The sequence below is a fragment of the Balaenoptera acutorostrata genome, chromosome 2 (genome assembly GCF_949987535.1).
Source record: "Balaenoptera acutorostrata chromosome 2, mBalAcu1.1, whole genome shotgun sequence".
In the NCBI taxonomy this organism is placed as follows: Eukaryota; Metazoa; Chordata; class Mammalia; order Artiodactyla; family Balaenopteridae; genus Balaenoptera; species Balaenoptera acutorostrata.
This window is the reverse complement of record NC_080065.1, coordinates 120,764,603-120,777,725: the sequence shown is the minus strand read 5'-3', so window position 1 is coordinate 120,777,725 and position 13,123 is coordinate 120,764,603. Positions and strand designations below refer to the sequence as shown.

Here is a 13,123-nt window from a genome sequence, read left to right as displayed (position 1 = left end):
CTTCTCTAGAACCGGGTCTCGGAATTCTGAAATTGACCAGCCTCCTAAATCTCAGCCGATTCCACCGTGGTTAAGCGACGGCCTGGTGGCCGGGATCGCAGAAATGGGAACCCCAGGCCGGAATCCTGGTTCCAAGGTTTTCCGATTTAGGAATTCCCTTAATCAAAATATTTGAATCCACTTTTCTGAGAAACTACGGCTCAGGCATTCTCTTGGCAGCCCAGTGGCCTCTGACAGCCACCAGGGCCAGAGGGAGGCAACCGCAGGTTGCTGTCCACTCGGCAGAGGCTACAGGTCTAGGGTAATGACAAAAGCTACAGGCAGCAGGGGCAGCACAGGAGGGGGACTTGCTGGCCTCCTGCCTTTTCCTCAGACTGCTTTGGAACTCCTCACCTCTGCTCAGAAAAGGAAAAGAAGTGGACTGGGGGCATACAGACCCGGCTGCCTGGACGCTAGGATGTAGAGGTGGCTTTTGTTGACCTTCAGGCCAGGTTCAGGGTGCCCTTCTATCAGGAAAGCAGCTGCTGGAAAGAGGAGGCTGTGTACAGCAGAAGCTGACCCTCTGCTTCCCAGTTGTGTGACCGGCCATTGCCACTTTCCTAGCCTTCTCTTCCCCTGGCTCAGCCATTCTCAGGAACTATACAGCAACCAGTGGGCTCCGGTGAGCCATGAGCCTGGAGAGCGATGGGCCCTACCAGCTGCTTACGGAGAGTTCTGAGTTTCATGCTCCCATCAGCACCCCACTCAGCCATACTGCCTGAATACATCTCAGCTCTTCCCACCAGGACAGGCTGGGGAACCCCGACTGAAAGGAAGTCACAGGCTGGGGACCTAAAAGCCTAAAGGATCCAGTGAGATCATTCCCAGCCCCTACCTGAGCACCCCTTTTCTCATCACTCAGAGATTGCTTGCAGTCAAAGAAACAAGAGTTTTTATTGGGGAGGGGGTGTTAGATCTGGCAGAGGAGGTAGGTGGTCCGGGCTGCACTCCCAAAACTGGGTTTTCTAGTTTGAACTTCTCCACAGCCTAAGAGGCTTAGGGCTGGAATGTCCCAGAGAGTCATGGATGGCCCCTGGGGCAAGCCATGGCACATTCCTTTCCTTCTAAAATCCCTTGATTCTGGTGCAAAGATTAGGACAAGGTACCCCTGTGAGTGGGTCGAAGGATGCCCTCCATGAGGACCCTCCAACCACCCTTCCCAAATAAAATTACTAAGCCATTCTTGGGCACAGAGTCTGTTTTCTGTAAGCCCAGTCTCAGGAAGAGTCCCTATGGTGATTATTTCAACCCGACAACAGCCCAGGCTTCTCTGCTGAGCCCAGCCAGGACTCTAAGCCCCAAATTTCCTGAAAGTCACAGAATCATTGCTAGCTCTGTGTGGCCTGGAGGGATGGGGCACATGGCTCCAGCTCCAGTAAGCCCCCTTCCCTTCTCTCCTCATGTCACATCATCAGGTGAGGTGGAGGCTGAAGCAGCAGTCAGGGATCGCTGTGTCCCATGTCAGACATGGGAACTGGCACACAGTGCAGGTCAAGCCTTGTCGAAGGTCAGACAGCAAAGCCAGGGGAACATTGAACCCCTGCTCTTACTCCTGAAAGACAGCTGCCTCCTGTCTCGTGTGTGTGTGTGTGTGTGTGTGTGTGGCGTGTGATATGAGTGTGCAAGAAGCCCCTACTCTGCCTGGGATAGCAGCCAGCGGAGCGAGTGGCTGAGGAAGAAAAGAGAGAGCCCAGGTCCCTTCTCCAGCCAACACCCAGAATCAGGCCAGGGCCTCCTCTAGATCAATCACTTCCTCACCCCTGCTCATTCAGCACTGCCCAGGTCTAGCAGAAAAGACTCCCCTGGGCAGCCCCCACTAGTCTCAGCCCCTCTCTAGGGCTCAGGGCCCCTGGGATATGGAGCTTCACCGGCAATAGTCTGAGCACCTTTCCATCCACACAGCAGGCATTAAGATTTCCAAACATAGGGATTATTGTGACTGCCTGGAGCACTGCCAGAGGCTTGGATCCAGAGCGGCACACAGCAGGTGCTCAATCACTGCATTAAATGCATCAACAGTGAGATACAAGCCCCTCAGACTGAATAGCTAGAGCTGCAGAGTCACAAAACAGTCCCTATCCATGGAAGGCCTCTTTAGCCCCTTTGGGGAGTGGGGGCCTGTGACCCTCAGCCTCTGGATGCCCATAGGCAGACCATTCATTCCATGTCCCCCTCCAGAGGGGCACTGTGTTTCCCACCTTGGCCCAACACTTGGTGGGCTCAGAACACACCCCTGTCAGCCAGATTTTGCGTCAAATAGCATCAGTGTTCTGGGACCCAGAGGCCTGGCTGTGTGTACACATATGTGACTGTACTCGGCAGTCCCCTGTGTGGGCGCAGTATGTGTGTGTCTGTGTGTGCACAGCACACCTGTATGGGTATGCAGTACGTATGAGTACATGCATGCTTTTGTGACCTGTCTATATCCAGGCAGCCTGGGGGGCACACTGTCCGGTCGGGGTAAGGTGGCTAAACGGAAGACAGAGTGTGAAGGGGCACTCCCTGGCATGCTGCAGCACCTGAATACCTCCTTGAAAGGAGGTATCTGCTGCTTCAGGAGATTCAGCTAAAAAATGTGGTAAAAGATGGGGCTGAGGGCAAATGCTAGGCAGCCATACCCCCAATGTACCCCTCCCACCATCCCCCTACACACCAAGTCTGTTTTCACCCTGGGGGTCTCAACTTGGAGAAACTTCCCTTTCGGAGGAAAAGGCTGGAGTTACTGAGGCCCTCCCCCAACCCAAACTCCTGGGATGCATCCTCCCTCTGGCCCCAGCCTCAGACCTTGGCCCCTGTGGCCTCAGGCACCCAGTGAGCGTGGGCCAACCCTAAGGAACTGTGCCTTTTCCCTAGGGCCCAGAGCTGGGGGCCTTGGGCTGAGGCCAAGGGAGCAAGAGGCAGGCCTGGTTCCACCCTGCCCACGCCCCTGCCCTCATAATCCTTACCGAGGAGCTCGGCCTGGGGTGGGGGTGCCTTCCTCTGATAGGGAGCCAGGTGAGGGCAGGGACTGAAGAGGGTCCCAGACCCTGACAGCCTGCACAGTCAGTCCCAAACAGAGACCCCAGGAGGACATGAGGATGCACTAGGCCCTAGGGTGAGGTACTGGGCCTGGAGATTACCACAGTGCTTCACCCCCAGGCCGCTGTCCTGCCCAGTGCTGCTTCTGTCTGGTGGAGCAGACAGATGAGGGGCAGAGGGCAGCCTGGGGTCCAGCTGTGGCTAGAGGAACAGGTCAGGGTCGCACCCTACCACCCGAGCTGTCACCTATTTGCTCAGGACTCTGATGTCTCAAGACCAGTTAACAATTGTTAAGCAAAATCCTTCAGCAAACTTTACTGAAGTAGGAGGATTCAAAGAGGGACTCATTCTTAGGGGTGGGAAGGGGAATGTCTTTGCCTGTGCTCATAGAGTGCCCACTGGTGCCGCAGCTTAGCTACCACTGTGTAGGAGAGAAGCTCAAAGACCATCCTAGGCTTCCTGGGCTGCTGGCCTAGGCTTGAAAACTGCAGTCACCTGGCCTGCCAGGCCTGTGCCTGAAGCTCTGGGAAGCCAAAGTGAGGCCCCAGGCCCTGCGAACTTGCCCTGAGGGGGGCAGAGCCCCATCCTGTGGCAGCCAAGGCCGGGCCTGGCGGATTTGGCCAGACCATTGAAGGTGCAAAACAAGGGGAGACAGCCCTACTGAAGAGGCTCTGGGGCCTGGCAGGGCTCTTGGGGTCTCCTGCTGCACTCGCCAGCGGCCTGGAGCCAACAGAAACGCTTCATCTGATTAGAAGCCATCAGTTCTATCCCAATCCCGGAAAATTGACTGCGGTGCAGAGGGGGAGGCCTGAGAAGCAGCCTTGGGGGAGAGGGTCCAAGCTAATTAGGAGGCAGCATCCGGGGGCCCATTAGAGCGCAGGCTGCTGTCACTCAGCCTGGCTCAGGTCCCGGGAGAAGAGGCCGGGTAAGGAGGGGCCACGGCCCCTCGACGAGGACGCCGCTGGGAGCTGCCAGAATGAGCCCCGGGCTCTGCCCCCACCCTGGCGCTGCCTCGCAGGCGCCCGGTCGGTGCGATCCTCCTTGGTGAACATTCACTCATCCTGGGCTGTTCTCGCCGGGGGCTCGGGACTTCGAGGCGGCCCAGACAGGAGTTGATTCTGAGCGAAACAAGTCATTTGGGGCTTGAGGTGGGCACGAGCCGCGCGGGACTTGCAGGCCAGATGCGTTTCTTTTGTGCGGCCGCAGGAGAACTCAGTGTGTCACCGGGGAAGGAGGGTGAGGCGCAGCGAGGCCGCGGGAGGGGGGAGGCGGCGGGAAGGTGGCTGCAGAGGGGGAGGGCGCGGGCGAGGCAGTGAGGGAGGGAGGGAGGGAGGGCGGCAGAGAGGGCGCGGCGGCGCGGGCGGCTCGGGGCTGGATTCCGCCCGCGCTCCCTCGCTCGCTCGTTCGCTCCCTCCTTCCCTCCCAGCCCCCTCCTTCCCTCCCAGCCCCCTCCCACCCAGGCCCACCCCACCCACCACCCCTGGCGCAGGGACTGCTGGAACCTGGCGTGCGCGCTGTCGCTTTAAGACAGACTCTGCCGGCGCCGTCCGGAGCCTTAGAAACCGGCCCCGGATCGGGAGCCGGAACCGGGGCCGGGCGGGCGGCTGAGGCCCGAGCGGCGGGAGGGCAGCGCGGAGCGCGAAGCCGGGCTCCCGGTCGCGGGAAACCGCTGCCGCTGCCGCCCGCCTGGCCCCGCAGCCCCGGGCGGTCCATGGGGCGGGCGCGGCGTCGTTGCGGGCGCGGGCAGCCCTGGGGGGCGGCCGCTTAGGCGCTGCGCTCTTGTCCTCGCAGGTCGCAGCCAGGGCAGCCGGGCGCGCCCAGCTCCGGCCGCCGGAGCGCCCGCCGCGGTCCCCGCCTCCATGGACGCCTTCAAGGGGGGCATGAGCCTGGAGCGGCTGCCTGAGGGGCTCCGGCCGCCGCCGCCGCCGCCGCACGACATGGGGCCCGCCTTCCACCTAGCCCGCGCGGCCGACCCCCGCGAGCCGCTCGAGAACTCCGCCAGCGAGTCGTCCGACACGGAGCTGCCAGGTAAGCGCGGCTCCCCGCGAGGCGCGCACGGAGCCTACCCGGGTGCAGGGCGCGGGGAGCCGGGAGCAGGGCCTGGCGCCCGCGCCGCACAGTCACGCTCGCTCTACGCCCCAGGAAGCCTCAGGACCTTTCCTTTTCCCATTCTCCACCTGACGGTGAACGCGGACAAGTAGGCGCTTTATGAAGCGGAAATTTAGTGCTTTTCGAAGGCACTTCCACGCGGTGCCCAAGCGCCAAGTGACCTGCAGATGCACGAACCTACAACCGGAGGGTCGGAATGACAGCCCCTCTTGATCGGGAGCAAATAGAACGGGGAGAAAAGTTAGGCTTGCGCAAATGGTTGTCGAAGGGCCGCTTGGACCGAAGGAGAGGAGCAGATCAGAAAGGAATGGGCGGCGGGCGAGAGAAAGTGCCCAGAGAGAGGGAGTACAGACACCCCGACAGACTGTGGGCGACTGACTGAGAGGGAGAGACCTAAGAGAAGGTGGCGGGAAAAGTCGGAAAAGCAAACTGGGGGGGAAGAAAAACAACCTTAAGTAAAGGGAAAAGAGAGGACAGCGAGGGCGAGTGGGCCAAGAGGGGCGACCCGGCTCCGGTTAGGACCCCCTAAAAGAAGGATCCCTGCCCCACGTGCTCCACCGGAGCCCGGAGCCGCCAGGCCGCGGGGCCAGGGCTCCGATTCTGCTCGGCCAAGTCTCCTTCCGCGCTGCCTTTTTGCCCGAGCTCAAGCTTTTTTCCCTGCGCCAGCTACTGGGCCGGCGGGTGGGCGGCGCGGGCAGTGATGAGGCCAGTACCCGGCCCTGCCCGGGGTCCGGGGTCTCCAAACGGCTCCCGCGCTCGCGGTCCTAGTTCGGCGCCGCCGCCGAGCTCCCTACTCCCACGGCCGTGGGCGCCTCTTCTGCGTTCATTTCTTAATCCACCGCTGAGTGTTTCTCTACGAGTTTTTAATCTCTATTTATTTCTGTTTTGCATCCCTAAGTGACTTTCTCTGAGAGGTTCTGTTTGCTTGGTTAAAAAAAACAATCAACGCTGGACTGTACTTCTGTTTTCAAAAGTTTTAACCGTGGCCTTGGTTGTTTTTTATTTTTTAAACCCAGAGAAATACATAGTCATAGATTGCTTTAAAAACCCAAGTCTATGAGAATAAATTTTTTAAATTAACTGTATTTTTCGTTATAGAAAGAATTGCTATACTAGATATATTTCTCTGTAATTTAAAATATCTACATGCAACATTATTCTTCGGGAGATTTTAAAAAGTCAATCCAAAATGGCGCTTTTCTCCGGGATTTTCTCAAAATCCATTTACAGTGATGTTATTTGGGGAATTTAAGTTATCTAACTATAGTGTTGTATTTCCCTGGGATTTAAAAATTATCTCTAGAAGGGCATTATCGGGAAGGGGTTAAAAAAAATCTATCTACAACAGTATATTGATTTTTTTTAAATCCCAGATAAATAAATGCCTGTGTCTGCCTGGAGTTTATACACTTAACAGCACTGTATTTAGTTAGGGGTGTGTTTGCACGGAGGTTTCTGGCTTCTTAATTTGCATTTGCTGTGTTTCTACCTGCCTATTTTTAAGAATTTGTGACCCTTTCTATGTTTTTAGGCATAGAGCTGTGAGCTTTTCTGGGCTTCTGTGTTTTGTTTTTAAATTCTTTTTCTTTATGTTTCAATGTTTCTATAACTGCATGTTGTTTGTGTAGCTTCAAAGAGAGAGAGGCTAGAGCCCCCAGGTCACCTAGACAGAGTCTGTGGGTCTGGGCTGCCTGGCTGCCGCCAGAGGGATTTTCTGTGCCTTGGGACTTGAGGCCCGGAGCTAAGGCCGAGAACCCGGCTGTGTTGTGCCTGCCCGGTGGGGCTCCCACACAGCCCTGGGGAGAAGAAATTGGAGGGGCTGCAGGCCACTGCCTGGCTCTTGCTCCACCCACCCCCCAGCTTCAGGCTAGAAAGATTTGATCCTAGTTCAGAAAAGCAGAGATCCCCTCTGATTTAGAACCCCAAGAGCCCTAAAAAATGTACATTTTCGGGTGCCATCAACAGCAGAGCTCCAGCATGAGCCGAGCTGTGAGAGCAGGCCCTGTGCAGCTAGGAACCTAGGCCCACGTCTCCGACTCCTGGGCTCTTCTCCCAGACGAGCCTGTTCAGAGGTGACTACTGCCTACCCTACCCAGCACAGGCGGGCTTTTTCCAATGGGTACAATTCCAGGGCCCCTGGCGGGAGGGCGGGCCCCACCAGGGCTGACCACGGGCGCTTCGGTGGAGCCGGGATGGGGTGCAAAAGGGCATAAGCCCGAGGTGACCGGCGCCCCGTCCTGCCTGCTTCAGAGAAGGAGCGCAGCGGGGAACCCAAGGGGCCCGAGGACAGCAGTGCGAGCGGCGCAGGCTGCGGCGGTGTTGAGGACCCCGCCAAGAAGAAGAAGCAGCGGCGGCAACGCACGCACTTCACAAGCCAGCAATTGCAAGAGCTGGAGGCCACGTTCCAGAGGAACCGCTACCCGGACATGAGCATGCGGGAGGAGATCGCCGTGTGGACCAACCTCACCGAGCCACGCGTGAGGGTGAGCGCAGGGTGCGCGCCTAAGGGTACCCGCGCAGAAGGCTGCCAGCCGGCCCAGCGCAGCCCTTGAAAGCTTAGACCTGCGCTCAGACTATCACTCTTTCCCACACTCAGACCTGCTCCCTCCCTCCACCGGAGGCGATTCCACCTTAGGCCTCGGTCTACCCAGCTGCTGCAGAGCCGTTCGGTGCTAGCACCCCTCGGCTGCTGCCGCCTCGGATGCCTCTGACCCGCATCCTACCTGACCCTCGGGCTCTACCGCAGCCCCCGCCCAAAGACCTGTGTCCCCAAGGGACGTTCCCCTGCCCTGCAGAGCCCAGCACCCGCTCCGCTGTTACCCCCTAAACTGAGCAGAGGATTCCCCGCCGCTGGGGACCTCCGAGCGGCTGGCGCCTTCCCGCGAAAACGAAAGGGAAAGGCAGATCCTGCCTGGCAGCCTGAGAGAGGCCTTTTAAGAGTGTAGGCTTGGTGGGGGGGGGTCTCAAAACTTCCTAGGGCAGTGGTCCCACCCGCACGCTGCTTCTCCAAAATCTCAGGATATTCTCCACCTGACTCTTTCTCAGCCATTTGGCCAGTCTGTAGCTGAACCCTTTCCCTAATGCCCTTTCCCGTAGGGCTGGGTTCAGGTGAGGAGGGGGGCAGCTCTGGTGGATGAGTGAGCCTCAGGCCGAATCCCTTTGGAGATGTAAGGTCTCCAACTCAAGACAGGACTGCACCCTCCCTCTTCTCACCCCTTGGTTCCCAGTGAAAACATGGCTTTCCTGCCAGAGCAGCAAGAGAATCACTTCTTCTCTGGGTACTGCAAATATTTAATCAGATATTGGGAGCACGTTCCAAGCTAAACCAAAGTCCCACCTGGGCCACAGACTCCCTGCTATAACCCCAGCTCTCACCCCTCCCCAGTCAGGCTGGCCAGCCCAGTGGGATAGAGAGTGAAGACAGCACTCAGTAATCCTGAACTCACTAATCCTGCCTGGGGTTTACGGTGGTACGGGTGGGGTGGGGGTGGAATCAGGCAATGTTAGTGCTGGGGATGGAGAAGGCTGAGATGCAGGGGTCCAGCAAGAGAGGTCGGGATACAGCCCGGGGCTGGTGGAGGGCTGCAGAGGGCAAAGGATTGGGACTAGATGAGGATCGGCAAGCACTGGGAGTTGGGAAAAAAGAGGTTCTCACTGAATTTTGTGAGGAAAAGTGAAGGAGGAGAGTAGAGAGAGACTAGTAAGAAGTGAAAGGAAATTAAATATTTGCAGAAAAACATATTTGGCATATATTTAGGTAGCAGGAAAGAAATTAAATATTTAAGGGAGAAGCAAAAGGATCAAGTATTTCAGAAAACTAAAGAATCAACCATTTAAGAGAAACAGTGAAGGTCAGATATCTGGAAAGAAGAAAAAAACTAAATATTTGCAGAAGAATCAAAAGGATCAAAAAGGGGGGATAACGAAGAAAAATGGACTGTTTGAGGGAGAAGAAAGTGGTTCAGATAGTGGGGTGGACGGAACGAAAATAAACATTTGAGGCAGAAATGATAATATTAAATATTACCAATAAAGATGGAAACAGACTATCTGAGGAATGAAAAATAGACTGAAGAATGAGAGGAGTCGCAAGGTCCTGTTTTTCAGGAAAGAAAACTACCTTTTGTATTCGAGGAAGAAGAAAATGGATGGAGTATTTAGGAGATAGATGGGGAACCGTTTGCGGGAGAAGGCAGAAGATGAACTGGTTGAGAGAGGAAGAAAGAAAACAAATATTTGTTAAAAAAAATAAAAAAGAGGATCCGTATTAGGAGAAGAAACCGGATTTAATTGGGGGAAGAGGATAAAGATCAGAAAAAGGAAAAGACTAATATTTTCTGGAGACAGGAACGGAACCATTATGGAGAGAAGGCAGGGGTGGAAATATCGAAGAAAAGAAACGGTATTCGGAGAGAAGGAAGCGGGCGGAGGCCTCGGGGTGGGGCGGGGGAGGTGGAGGCGTCTTCCCGCCCTCGGCAGCACTTACCCTTCTCCTGTCCCCCTCCCCTAGGTCTGGTTCAAGAACCGGCGAGCCAAGTGGCGGAAGCGCGAGCGTAACCAGCAGCTGGACCTGTGCAAGGGCGGCTACGTGCCGCAGTTCAGCGGCTTGGTGCAGCCCTACGAGGACGTGTACGCCGCTGGCTACTCCTACAACAACTGGGCCGCTAAGAGCCTGGCACCAGCGCCGCTCTCCACCAAGAGCTTCACCTTCTTCAACTCCATGAGCCCGCTGTCGTCGCAGTCCATGTTCTCGGCCCCCAGCTCCATCTCCTCCATGACCATGCCGTCGAGCATGGGCCCGGGCGCTGTGCCCGGCATGCCCAACTCGGGCCTCAACAACATCAACAACCTCACCGGCTCCTCACTTAACTCGGCCATGTCACCGGGCGCCTGCCCATACGGCACACCAGCCTCGCCCTACAGCGTCTACCGGGACACGTGCAACTCGAGCCTAGCCAGCCTGCGGCTCAAGTCAAAGCAGCACTCGTCGTTCGGCTACGGCGGCCTGCAGGGCCCAGCCTCGGGCCTCAATGCGTGCCAGTACAACAGCTGACCGCCCAGCCGGGCCACGCGGGCCGGCGGCCGGCACAGCGCCGGGGCCGGGACCGGGTCGGGTGCGGGCGCGGAGGACCTGGCGCCTGCGCGGCCCCCTGCTCCCCACCTCCCCACCTCCGGCTTGGTTTTGTGTTTGCTTTCCTGGACCCCACTCTGCCCTCCAAAACGAGACAAAGCAAAAAGACGTCGGAGAAAAGTGCCGCGAAAAAACGGATGAGTTGCAATTTTCCTCGGGATGGCGTGGGTGGTGCGTGCTCGCTCGCCCGCTCGCTCGGTGCCCGGTGGGCCACTCTGCGGAGGGGACGCGGCGCGGGAGGCGAGCGCCGAGGCCGGCGGCCCGGAGGAGACGCCCCGTAGCCCGCGTTCCCGCCTGCGAACTGGAGCGCGGACCCCCGGCAAGCCTGGGCCCCGGCCAGGTGCGAACCAAGACGCCCCCCTCCGAGCTGGGCCCGGCCGAGCATACCTTAGCTCGATTCGGATCCAAGTTGGAGCGGGCGTTGGGCCAGGGATGACGGTACCCAGTCCAGGGTCGGGATCTCGCCGTGGAGCCGTACTAATGGCCCCGGCGCGCCTCGAAGAGCCCTTGCCTGCCCCGCGCCCCGGAGGCTTACTTTAAGGCCAAGGAGCCGCAGCTGGCGGTGCGGACGAGGCCGGGAGCATGCGGAGTGCTCGTCTCGGAGCATCCCAGCCCCCAAGCTTCGCCGCAAGCCCAGGCCCTCTCCTCAGCTCCCGGCTAAAAGGTGGCCCGCCTGTCCGGCGAGGAGCCGCCTCCTCACCGCCCGCCGTGCAAGAGTCGAGCCGGGAGAGCTCGGGGAGCGGCCAGGGCCCCACGCCGTGCCCACTTTGCACACCCGCTCTCCGGCCCGCGCCCCTGTTTACAGCGTCCTTGTGTATGTCGGACTGACTGTATAGAATTATAAATCTGTCTATATCGACTTGTCCATGTACATCTATTAAAACCATAGTACGAGCGTGCTAACCACTGCCGAGCCCTGACTGCTTCATTCGGTCTTGGAGGGAAGGCGGGTAGAAAGGGAACTGCACTCCCGTGGGCCCTACAAGTAGGAGAGAAGAGCCGAGGCCGACCCCGCCAGAGGAACCTACCCCCACTTGGCCACCACCATTCCAGACCAGTTCAACCCGGCTCCCTGGAGGGCGCAGCCCGGCGCTCCGAGCTCCCTTTGCGCGCGCGCGCGCAGGCGCGCGCCCGATACTCATTGGCGGTGCGGCTCAGCCTCCCGGCGCCGCGCGCGGGCCGCTCTAGCCTGGACCACCCGCCCTACCCGACCGCCGGATTCTGCAGGCTCTTCCCAGACTGGGTCTGCAGTGACCCTCCAGGCTTTTAGGGTGCTTCGCGGCCTTTGTCTGCTGGGAGCTTGGCGGTGGGAGCCGCTGAGAGCCTCTTTAGACCTGGGGTTGCCTGTTCTCCTATAGGCTCGGTGCCCCCACCTTGAGCCCTAATCTGGATGTTCCAGGAGGACTGAGGGTGCTGGATCCGCCAGAGTCGAGCCAGGGCCTCCAAATCGAAATCCCACCCAGGGGCATATGACTGTTCCGGTGGAAGTGTCCATCACACAGAACTCACTTCTCACTTACTTTCCATGCCAACTTATCGGTTGCTCCCGCCGCCGCCGCCACCCTCCCCCGACTTTTGGAAACTACTGAACAAGACCAGCCTGTAAACTGCCTGTAAATTCTGCTTCCCTTAAGTAAGTCACTTCTAATGGCAAAACAAAATGTCTGCAGCTGTAGCGGGGGAGGAAGGAGGGGTTGGTATTCTGCTTTAGAATCACCTTGTGATTGTCACTGCCCCGGAGCTGGACCCAGGCAAGCCCTAGATGGGAGTGGGGCACAGCCATGGGCTTAGTCATGAGCTAATAGCTGGAGAACCCTATGCACACATTCCTAAACTGGGTCAACACTGCCTCTGAGGTCAGGAGTGTTGTCCCTATTATACAGATGATGGAACCAAGGCTCCATCACACCATGCACTGGGCCAAGGTCACACGGATTCCAAAACCAGGCATCTTTCCACTGGTCTTCTCACCTTCAGATGAGGAGTGAGGGGTCCTTGCTGGAGGATGGCTCAGCCTGATGCTGTAGGACTTGGAGTGAAGGGTTCTGAGAAGGACAGGGCCAGATACACAGGCTGGAGGAGGGAGGAGGGGGGAGGGAAGGTTGGGGCAGGGGGCTGGAGCCAGACCACCCCTCCCCCAACGGCTGCAGTCCAGAGCTCCGACCCCTCACTCTCTGGAAACATAAACACAATCACATCTGGACTCAGAGTGCCTCCCCCAGCCTCACACATCTGCCAAGGCCAGGGGGCCCTGGTCTCAGCTGAGAGCAGGAGGCAGGGGAGACCTAGAAGGAGGTGGGACTGGAGAGAAGTGGGAGGCAGAGAGGCCTCTCTGAAAGTCAGGCCCGGTCTCAGGTGAGAGGAGGGCCGAAGAGGAGCTCTGGTAGAGACTTAGTGTGGAGGTGGGGCCACAGGCCAAACAGCTGCAGCCAGGAGGAAAGGCAGAAGCAGTGCAGAATGACCCCATCATCCATCAAGGACCACGGCCAACAAGGTGAGTGTAGGACCCAGCCTTGGGCCCCCCCCCATCTATTCTGTGCCTGCAGATAGTACCCAGCCCTCCCTAGCTACACCAACTGCAGGGTCATCTCTGGAGGGGGGATGAGGAACACACGGGGTTCTGAAAGTCACGTCCTCTGAGAAAAGGCAGAAAGTCCTAGTCCTGCTCTGCCCGAAGAAGACTGGGGAGGCTTCATATACTGTGCTCCTGCCCTTGGTGCTGGGGATGGAGAAGTGGGAAACAGACACAGTCCCTGCTCTCATGGACAAGTAAACAAACACGTATAATTACAAACTGGGCTGAGTGCTTTTGAAGAAAAAGAACAT

At 58.0% G+C, this 13,123-nt stretch overlaps 1 protein-coding gene across 1 annotated transcript; it reads left to right on the top strand.

The window, feature by feature from the left end:
* The first annotated feature begins 4,681 nt into the window (after nucleotides 1-4,681).
* On the top strand, nucleotides 4,682-11,188 carry PITX1 (paired like homeodomain 1). Its single transcript, XM_057541025.1, has 3 exons — nucleotides 4,682-5,085; nucleotides 7,417-7,649; nucleotides 9,677-11,188. Exons 1-3 carry the CDS (start codon nucleotides 4,917-4,919, stop codon nucleotides 10,217-10,219), a joined length of 945 nt encoding a protein of 314 aa, XP_057397008.1. The 5' UTR covers nucleotides 4,682-4,916; the 3' UTR covers nucleotides 10,220-11,188.
* The last annotated feature ends 1,935 nt before the right edge of the window (nucleotides 11,189-13,123 follow it).